The following is an 11,038-nucleotide window of genomic DNA, read 5'->3' on the forward strand; positions in this document are numbered from 1 at the left end:
GTCAACCTGTGGAACTCCTTGCCTGAGGAGGTTGTGAAGGCTAGGACTATAACAGGGTTTAAAAGAGAACTAGATAAATTCATGGAGGTTAAGTCCATTAATGGCTATTAGCCAGGATGGATAAGGAATGGTGTCCCTAGCCTCCGTTTGCCAGATGGTGGAGATGGACGGCAGGAGAGAGATCACTTGATCATTACCTGTTAGGTTCACTCCCTCTGGGGCACCTGGCATTGGCCACTGTCGGCAGACAGGATACTGGGCTGGATGGACCTTTGGTCTGACCCAGTCTGGCCATTCTTATGTTCTTAAGTATAAGTCAACTAAAGATAATTTTTTAAAAAAAGAGAGAAAGTAATGCAGCTGCCTCAAGAAGGGGCTTAAAGCAGTGAAATAAACTTGTGAAAAAAAACAGACACTGCTAAGGATTAAACTTTAGTGGGTTCTGAGAGTGTCACTTTACTGTCGTCCATGTGTGTTCCTCTGGGCTTGGGTTTGGTACTTACCCATGAATTCTTGCATCTGTGGGTTTGTTTCCCACTGACTGTTACTTTTCAGGGGGAGAGGGAGGAGCAATTATAATATTAATCAACTGCAGTATATTTATATGGATTTTTCAACCAGTACTGGAGGCCAGTGCCATTTTGTGTAGACAAGTTAGGAGCACTGTAGAGATTTCAAGCCTTTTCTGCCATTCCAATTTCGTCATAGAATCATAGAAGATTAGGGTTGGGAGGGACCTCAGGAGGTCATCTAGTCCAACCCCCTGCTCAAGGCAAGACCAACCCCAACTAAATCATCCCAGCCAGGGCTTTGTCAAGCCTGACCTTAAAAACCTCTAAGGATGGAGATTCCAGCACCTCCCTAGGTAACCCATTCCAGTGCTTTACCACCCTCCTAGAGAAATAGTGTTTCCTAATATCCAACTTAAACCTCCCCCACTGCAACTTGAGACCATTGCTCCTTGTTCTGTCATCTGCCACCACTGAGAACAGCCTCGCTCCATCCTCTTTGGAACCCCCCTTCAGGTAGTTGAAGGCTGCTATCAAATCTCCTCTCACTCTTCTCTTCTGCAGACTAAACAAGCCCAGTTCCCTCAGCCTCTCCTCATAAGTCATGCTTGATGAGGCTTTAAAACTTGCAGTGCCTCTGAAAGAGAGACACATTCACATTAGCAGAGCATTTAGGACCCCAGAACAAGGAGTGCTCAGGTGACTGCGTGACCTCAACATTATTGGGGTGTCTTACAGCAATGTCTCATTTTAGGAGGTTAGGTTTTGAGTTGTGGTGGAAGTATTTATCCCTTTAATCTGATCTTAGTTGGAGTAACTTCAGCGTCGTCAGTGGAGGTAGGCTGGCATGAGATCAGAATCAAGCATGCCATCTCACCAAAGAGTAGCATGCGACCATTTTTGTTGTTGTTGTTGTGCACCCTAACAGATAGCTAGGTAATGGAATTCTTCTGTGTGCCGTTTGGTGGCAGGCTGTTCTGCACAAAAATACCTGATGACATCTGTGGCCATGTACATCTTTTATAAATTGTACCTGGTGCATATTTGCTAAAGTCATTTCCTCCAGCACAGTCCTTGCTTGTGTTAACTGGAGTACAGTAAAGGGAAACCCCAGGATAACTAGCAAAGCTTAGGATGGCATCCAGCATTAATGTGGAAATGTGTCTTTGCAGGCATTAGGACTGGATCAAGTCAACGAGAAGGGGTTGTATAGGAGAGGTGAAGCCAGACTACTAATGAATGAATTTGAATTGGCGAAATGTGACTTTCAAAAAGTACTGGAAGTAAACCCGCAGAACAAAGCTGCCAAGTCCCAGATCACAGTCTGCCAGAAGAAGATGAAGGAGCACAATGAGCGTGACCGGAGGATATATGCCAACATGTTCGAGAAGTTTGCAGAGAGAGATGCAAAGGTTTGTATTGTGTTGACGCTTGGAGCGCATCCGTTATGACTTGATAGCTGACTCAAGTTAAATGGACTTTGTGATGGAGAAAGGGACCAGATTAACAGAACTGCAGATTGTATTTTTCTAACAGATGGAGCAAGAAAGGGTGTTTGACCCATTACCTGGAGGGACCAACCCTATGGAAAGAGAATCTATGTATTTTTTAATGATCCATTCTTGGTCTCTCTACAGCTGAGGCTGATATCACAGGTATCAGTTGTTGTTAAGGGTATTTGCAGTGTGAACCTTTCCCAGGGACCAAGACTTAATTTTACGATTTCCATCTGACAGCTGTTTGGTGGCATGCTCCTAGTCACTGCTGACCTGTGCTGGATTGAAGGTGTCATTCAGTTCTATTGCTAGGCCTGAAATGTCTGATAGGAGTTGGTAGTGGAAATCCACTGGATCTCAAGCATGTGTCTTGCCACGCAAGACCCCATTTCCTCCATCTATAATATAGATGTCTCTTTCTTACAACAACAGGCTATGAGTTGCCTAAACAAACAAGTACCTGATGCACACACTACTCTAGCAGGAGGGAATACATGAACTATGAAACCAAATTTGTATAAATCCTTTACAGCATTACCTTCAGAACTAGTGCCTGATAAATAAAGAACCCTGCCAAATAAATAACTCTGCCAGACATTGCTACGTAAGGATCAATGAATACTCAGGGCTATTAACTTCCTCTTTGTGTCACAGTCAATTTAGCCAGTTGAGTTGCTCTCCCAGGAATAATGTTCTCCTGCTTCTGTAGTGTTGGCCCCAGGTATCTGAGCATTGGCTGTAGCTCCATCCATAACTCCATGTAGTCTATCCTGAGAGGTTTTGCCTTGTTTCCCTCTTCTACTCCCCCATGTCCCCAAACATCCACTTCGGTAGGAGTTCTCAGTGATGGGACCAAATGTCCATAGAGGAGGGGTGAATCCTACAACACCCCGTTCCTGTGAATTAGTTGTGGAACTGCTAAGAGGTGAATCCAGTACCTTCTATGTACCTAATCTCACTTAGCCAAGAGGAGTGGAGTGTAATCTGCATATGATGTACTAACTCTCCTACCCAAGAAGGTACACATTCCCAGTCTGTGCGCCCTGTATGACTACCACTGCTACGCCGTAGGCAAACCTGAGATTAGGAAGAGATTTCCGTTACAATGTGATTGCAGGGATTGTCTGTCCTCACTAAAGCATGTGAGGACCCTTGGGTTCCCTTTGTCTTTACTGCTTGTGTCTCAACTAACCATGCGTGGTTTACTTGCCATTGTGCAGGAGGCCAACAAAGCCGTGGGAGAGAGCGAGGCGGAGAAAGAACCATGTGAAAAGGGGCTAAAAACTCCAGTGGCTGAAGGCAAAGTCTGAGGGGCACATCCGACGGAAGAGAAGGTGGAAAGTTGATCCTTATGAACTTGGCCTGCGCCAAAACAGGTTTCTGCGGAACTCAGGACTCCACAGTGTTTATTGTAAAGCTTGTTACAGTTTGTGTGATCGTGGAAGCAAAATGCCTAACCAGCAGCTTCACAAACAAAAATGTTTAAACAGCCCTTCTGCTGTGAGCATGCTCAGCAGTGGAGCAGAAGCAAAGGGACGGTGGGACCACTCCAAGTGGAACAAATGGTCTTTAAAAAGAAAGGGGGAACGACAAAAAAACAACAACAAAGCAACAAAACTTGGCACTAAGGGGGTTAACTGAGGCGGCTCAAGTCCTGCTTATTTCAGTTCATGTCAACTTTCCATACAGTGTCCAGGGTCCTCTGAAACGAGTTAGAATGTAGGAGCTATCAGTTGTACAATTCAGTATTGCATTTGGTTGTACTGTCATAGCACGAAACGGGCCTATGTTGTTGTTCTTTTAAAAAAAAAAATTGACCCAAGTGCTACCGATTCAAGGTATCGCGCAGTACCTACTAGAACAAAGTGCAAAGCAATGTGCCATGGTTTGTGTACCGCAGTGTTATGGACTTGAAAGCCAGAAGCAGAGAGGTTACTTTCTCATGTAATTTCTTTCTTCTCTCTCACTCCAGTATAGACTTCAAATGGGTTTCTGTAGCACAGGGGACGGAACAATCTAGCTCTTATGGTTACATTCAGCAGTGATGAGCTCTTGGGGATTGGGTTTCTGTCTGGAGGTTCCTTGGACGCGTTTCTGGGGATGTTACAATATGATGACAGTAACCAGCATTAAAGTACTGCATTTCATCATGACTTTCCTATTTCCTTTTCGGAAACTGTTACAATGGCTCCCACAAGTGCTGCTTCGGTTACGTTTTTCATCCCTTCCATTAGAACTCCTCTCTCTTCTTAGGGATTTATAATTTGGCTTTAAAACAGGATTTCATTCTGGGAGTTAATTTATTTACATTTAAAAAAAAAAAGTTGCACCACATTTTAATGTTGGCGTGCAAAAGATTGTTTTCAGAAGCTGCTGTTTTCAGATGCTTAATTTACAATCTGCAGGTTTAATTTTTTTTAAATGGAGTTTACAGCTTATTAGGGGGTTGTGCAAAAAAAAAAAAAAGCAGATGAAATATTGTGGTTCAAAACCGTTATTTGGTCTCTTACTGCACATACGTGGTACCAGGAATCATAGCTTGCCAATGTATATCTTTTATCCAACACTCACTGATGTTTTGGTGAGAGCTGTATTTGTTTATTAATAACCTACAAAGCACAGAAATACGTTGTGAATTACAGATCTGACTGGGAATACACATTCTCAACATACACCATTATGGCTCCTTTGAAACCTAGTATGTACTTCTACCTTAAAGGGACGCTGTCACTACCTTTTTAAACCAGCTTTTAAATTTTTATTTACTCTCCATTGTTTGTAATACCCCCTTTTGAAGCTTGAAAATAAAACTTCTTTTCCTATCAGTTTTGTTCTCCATTTAGCAAATACCGGATTTTATTTTGCTCTTTCTTCTTTAATGCTGCAGAAACCAACGGGCTCTCTCTCTTCACTTCTCAGTCTCTCCACCTTGCATTGTGACGTGGGGAGTGTGCATGGCTGATAATGGAACCAACCTGAAAATCTGTGTGACCCTAATGATGGAGTCTGTTCATTATATAAAGGCATAGGCTAATGCTGCCCTGGTGTATGCATGCAAAGGTGCCATTGACCTTCATTGGGAGTTGTGTACCTGAGGGCAGAATTTAGCCTCTGCTGTGGGCATAGTAGAGGGAATTGGTTGTATTTAATTGTATTTTAGTGTGATCCCATCAAAATGGAAAGCAGATTTAAAAACTCAACTTGGTAATGGATTTAAACAATGTTAAATATATTTAGAATTTAAAGCCTAATCCCCACTTTATAGACATTTTAAAGTAGTTTGAATTTTTGTCCTGAACAGGAAAGCAGTGCCCCTTGAATGAATCAGCTGATACGCTAGAGGGTCCATTGGGAGGGAAGACTCGGATACTTTACCTGCACTTGCCCTTTTTCCTTACGACTGTATTTTAAAATACAGAAAGAAACCACCTGGCGCCATGAAGCAGGACACTTAAATAACGGGAAGAGCTTAACCTCAACCCACGAACCAGGGAAGATTAAAATCTGTCCTTGTCTCCTTTAAACCTTGCTGGGATTTGAGTGAATGTTCCATCTACTGTATGGTAGCCCCACAGTGAAGTACATTCAATATAGCATTTGAGTCTGAACACTGAATGTCCTGCCTCTTATGTCTATTTAGTCAGACCTTGTCATCTCATTTGAATGTATTTTGGGGAGGCTTCAAGCATCAGTTTGCATGCTTTTGGACAGCAAAGGTGATTTGACCCGGTGGATGGGTGAGCAGTTTGGTGCTTGGAAAGCTTTTCTTGCCACTGTAAAAGGACTTCTACTTCTACAGGGATCTGCAAACTAACTTCTAAAGTGCATGGGTGCATTACGGTTTTTGTTGTTGTTTATTTGCAGGTTTTGTGGGGCGTACGAAAGGGGCCAGGCTGGCAGACTTGAGCCTTTGTTAGCAAACCTACCTCTTGCAGACAATGGGTGTCAGCAGCTGGTGCGGCTAAATGAGTGGCGAATGCAGTGTAGCCGCAAGAGATGGGAAAGACAAACCATGTTTGGCTGAATGTAGATTTTTGTCCTTGTCCGCATGTGCAACTGACTTCAGTTTGCCTGTTGCACCACAGGAAAGGTTTCTAGTGTAGACAGGGCTTTGGAGACCAATTGTTTGTATCCAGCCAGGCAAGCTGTCCCTCCCCTCCCCCTACTCACAGTCCTTCCAGTATGCCTAACGTCAACCTGGCGGTAAAGGTACCATCTTTAGAAGTGAGGGGGGAGGTAAGACTCCTTGCCCATTCCGTACTGAATCTTGGATGAGACCAGTGTGCTTAAGTGACCATTTGGGATCTGGACTGGACGGACTGATTTCCTAGAGGGCCAAACAGTTATTTGTTACGTATGTGCAAATGGGCCACATTTCAGCTGGGGAAGGTGCTATATCCTATTCTCATGGCCCTGGGACACCCAGCCCTAAATGCCATGCTTGTATTCATACATAGCCCCGGTAGTTGGTTAAGTGGGCTGTAGCTACAAAAATGAAGGTGACTCGGGTCACGTGGTCACACATCACTTCTGTAATAGGCACAAGATCCACCCCCTTCCCCATTCTCATCTAAATCCCCTTTCTAGGGTAACGGGGCCTCTTACTTAATCCACTTGCCTTATCCTCTGTCATAAAGTGCTCCCCTAGTGTCCTCCTTTGCTATCCAAAGCCCCTTTGCCCACAGCCAACGTGGTAGCCCTGATCAAATCATCACTTTTTCCCTGCCTGTCCCTTCTGTATCAATATTCCAGTCATGTGAATTATCCCACCAAGTCTGTGATGCCAGTTGTCACAATTATGATTATTCATGAGCGTATCTAGTTCTTCCAGTTGATTTCCCCCATGCTTCTTGCATTCGTATACAGACATCTTAGATGTTCATTAGATTCCCCTCTATCATCTCTCCCTGCTATGATTGCTCATGTTCCTCCCAGACTCTGACCCTTCACTCAGCTCTCCATGTGTTGGATTTACCTGTGGGCTGTTGTCTCCTGCCCCTGTTGAACCTTGTTTAAAGCCTGCCTCACAAGGTTACCCAGATACTCTTCCCCTTCCATGATAGTGGACCCCATCTCTGCTCAGCACTCCCTCTTCTCGGAATACGTTGTTCCACACAGGCTGCTTCATCCAGCCTGTCCCTGCTGCTGGCCATAAAGAGAGTAGAGAGCAGGAAGGGAGGAATTTATTGTATCTGTAAGTGGTGGTGGTCTTCCTGTACCCCACTGCAAAGGCTGTGGGAGTCCAGACCCCATCACCTTAAAGGGAGAGCGTAGGCCAGATAAATTCACCATCATTCAAATGCTGCCTGAGGCTGCAGTATCTTTCGAGCTCATCTATTGTTTCACCTGCTGGAGACTTCCCCAGCACTCAACCTGGCCTCTGGATCCTCCATGCTACTGTAGGCTTGGTGCCTCGGGGAGAGGGGGAGACACAGATACGCAGCCACAAGTGACCAGGCAGCATCCTTGTTTTGATAACTGCAGTAGCCTTGAATGAAAAAATAAGAGTATCTGGATCTTTGAGTCCAAGGCAGGGTTCCTCCGCCGGGGGGGGCTAGCAGGGCTGTATTTATGGCAGATGCTCCTGGTATTACAGTCCGGGGAGCCTGGTCAAAAGCATGTGTGGTCATCCATTTACATCATAATAAAGATGTAGCTGAAAGCAAAGCAAACCCTCTTTTCTCTTTATTTTGTGAAGCCAAAATTGCAGGATTTGAAGCCAGCGTTACTTGGACAGCTAATAAAGAGAAACTCCAAACGAACGTCGCCAGTCGTTTCCCGGCTCCGGCTGCCACGCCGTGGACTGTTGTGCAGAGAGCAACCCAAATGTCTTTCAGTTCAATATATTGCAGCAATACACAACCCCAGTGTTCTGCTCCTCCTGTGAGTGGAGAATGCCTCGGCTTGGATGTGGTTTAATTAAAATTGTGGTAAGGAATGGGCGGCCTATAAGTCCATGTCCCTTCCCATTGGTGCATATTACTGTGGTGCTGAGGGAGATGGTTCTGAGGGAGGTTTACTGCCAACTCTCTCCTCCTCACTAGAGGGGCTGCAGGGCTCTTGGCCACGCCTGTTAGTGTTTTTAAAGCATTTATTATTCTGGGGGGATGTTGTATCCTTGGGCACGTCAAAGCTTGAAACACTCATCAAGTTGGACAGTTTTTCTGTCCCTTCGTTGCTGTCTGTATCCTGCAGCAGCCGTCTGGTGTCCTACAACCACCCAGTTCATCTGCAGCTCTCCCGCACGGGAAAGGCGGCTGTGCCTTCTGTCACTCTGGCTCCACCTTCTGCATCTGATTCTCCTTTCGCTTTCCTGGCTGTCACCCTAAACTGCTCATTCTCACCAATGGGAGAGGCGGTCCGAGCCACCAGCAGAATTTTGAAGCGTGGATCAGTAGAGCTCAACCTCTCCAGACTTTTCTCTGTTCCCCTTTCAAAAGTCTGATTTGTCTTGTGTACCCCCAAGTTTCACTTCACATAAAAACTTACAAAATCTGACATACAGATACAGAAGTGTCACAGCCTCTTTTACTGAAAAATTGCGTCCTTTCTCATGTTTACCATATAATTATAAAATAGATCAGTTGGAATATAAATATTGTACCTCCATTTCCGTGTATAGTATACAGAGGACTATAAAATAATTGTCTATGACATTTTAGTTTGTACTGACTTTTAGTGCTTTTTATGTAGCCTGTTGTAAAACAAGGCAAATATCTAGATGTGTTGATGTACCCCCTGGAAGGCCTCTGTGTTCTCTCAGGTGCACACGTACCCGTTGAGAACCACTGGCGTAGATCCTTACCTTCCTCCCAGTGTTTTCACTCCTGGTATATCTATGCTCCTTAGAAGCCCGCCTTCTACCTGCGGTGTTTCTGTAGATTGGTTATCACCCTGCGGTCGCATCCTTGTCGTGCATTGCACCAGTGTCTGCTCTCCAGTTAGGCTGGGATGTTGAATTGTACATCCTCACGCTGTAGAACTGCAGTAGCTCCTACTGCTATTGCTATTCCTGCTGGAGGTCATGGGGCTTCCCCCACCCCACTCCGCTAGCTAGGGAGTACCTGGCAAGATTTCAGCACCTGTTCACAGCTCTCTCTATTTGCCACAGTGCCCTGAGGTGAGCCTAGAAGGGGGAGGGGTAGCATGCTCCCTGTAAAAGCAGATTGATTCCCACCAGGCAGGCATATCTAGATCAGCCCCTTAGCTGCACAGTATCTTTCCTTATTTCCTTCTGTAAATGGACTGTGGTTCTCTCATGCATGTCTTTGTGGAGGAGGAGGGGTTGCTAAGAAACCAGCAGCTGGATGACAACAGGATGGAACTAGAAAGTGATCTTGAAGCCGAGTGTCCCTCTTGTGAACCCTTTGTTTGGCTCCTGACATGGCTCAGGCAGAGGAAGAGGGAGCCCCATATTGCATTTGGTTATAGCTCAGGGATAGCTCAGGGGTTTGAGCATTGGCCTGCTAAACCCAGGGTTGTGAGTTCAATCCTTGAGGGGGCTACCTAGGGATCTGGGGCAAAATTGGTACTTGGTCCTGCTAGTGAAGGCAGGGGGCTGGACTCGATGACCTTTCAAGGTCCAGTTCTTTCCAGTTCTAGGAGATAGGATATTTCCATTTATGCAGCGGGGGAGAAGGCCTAAGCGCAGAAATTTCTAATTACCCAGGCTGACCGGCTTGGGCCCTGGACATTTCCTGGGTATCGTTGCTATCTCTTGCCTAAATGCAAATCTGATTCACACTTACAATACGATCAGTCTTTGTTGTAAAGCTAGGATATAAGATTTTTTTCTCCCCACATTCTTCCCCCCCACAACCCCGCAGGCCACGAGGGTAGAGACTATGCCGAGCCTGCTGCCAAAGAGTGTTTTCTTGTATGTATTATTTACTGTTCAGGAGTTCTATATGGCACCTAAGCACCTCTGCCTGTGGAAGTGGGGTTCTCGACACTGGCCACCCACAATCTGCTAAACACTCTTCTAAGCGTCTGCTGCTGTAACGTTGCTGACTGCAATCTTGTCAGTTATCACAAGCTAAATAGGGTTTGGCCTGGTCAGTATGTGGATGGGAGATCGGCAGGTACACTTGGGTTGTTCAGGTAGTGGCGTTGGTTATTCAGCACACGGCTCTCTTCCCTTGGGCTGCTGAATCATAACCCACCCCACCTCACGCCACGCCCCATGGCTAGGGACGCTGTGCTGCTAGAGGCGCTAACTTGCAGATGATAGTCAGTTTCTTGGCTTTAATAAATGTGGCCAATTAAAATCTTTCTGTACCTTTTTGAAGAATAGGAGGTCTGGGCACCAGTGTTCTGGCTCATTATAACTTGCCTACAGAGAACTGCCCCAGTATTCATTGTGAATGGTTGCAGAGGTTCTCTGGGCCCTGTTCAGAGATGGTTGTGTTACCAGGAAGGGGCAGGATCATGGAGGTGCAGTCGTACAGCCTGGCAGCTACCTACCAGTGCACAGCAAAGCTAGGAAACTGTATAGGAGAGGAAGTGACGAAAAATCCTGTATTGAACTGAAACTGCAGAGGGGAATTTAAAGGGGCCAGGATGTGTGGGGCCAGAAACTGGAATTCGGAGAGGACCTGTTAGCTCACTGTACGGCTGCTCTCAATGACTAGAGAGTGTGACTACCACCGTCAGGGAAAACACTTAGAACCACAGCACAAACCCCAAACTGGTTGTGAGTCCTACACTTGGATTTCACAAACCACTTATCAAGTGTAAATCCTCATGCACTAGAACAGCCTGAACGTGGAGTCACAGACAGTCCCCTTGGGTACTCTGATCTTGCCACCCAGGTGAGCATTCTTTTGTGATCAATATAGACCCTTCCACCAAGGATCACAGCAATGTTCAGGTTAGTCCCAGTCCTAAAGGACCAGTCAGTTACCCTAGATCAGTCACACCTTCGATCTCTCACTAAAGACAATTCTTGTAGCCAATCTTATAATAAACTATATACAGAGTGATTAATGGGAAAAGGAAATTGAAGAATTATTTACAAGGTTAAAGCTGGCAAAG

General features: G+C 45.4%; 1 protein-coding gene across 4 annotated transcripts in view; it reads left to right on the plus strand.

Moving 5' to 3' along the window:
- FKBP5 (FKBP prolyl isomerase 5) overlaps positions 1–4,830 on the plus strand; it is a 50,172-nt gene extending 45,342 nt beyond the window's left edge. For all 4 annotated transcript variants that reach the window (XM_034767469.1, XM_034767472.1, XM_034767468.1 and 1 more), the window contains 2 exons: positions 1,682–1,921; positions 3,226–4,830. In XM_034767469.1, coding sequence (XP_034623360.1) covers positions 1,682–1,921; positions 3,226–3,315 — 330 coding nt within the window. In that variant the 3' untranslated portion in view covers positions 3,316–4,830. The remainder of the gene's footprint in view (positions 1–1,681; positions 1,922–3,225) is intronic.
- Positions 4,831–11,038: the final 6,208 nt, after the last annotated feature.

This window comes from Trachemys scripta, chromosome 4 (genome assembly GCF_013100865.1).
Source record: "Trachemys scripta elegans isolate TJP31775 chromosome 4, CAS_Tse_1.0, whole genome shotgun sequence".
Classification (NCBI taxonomy): Eukaryota; Metazoa; Chordata; order Testudines; family Emydidae; genus Trachemys; species Trachemys scripta.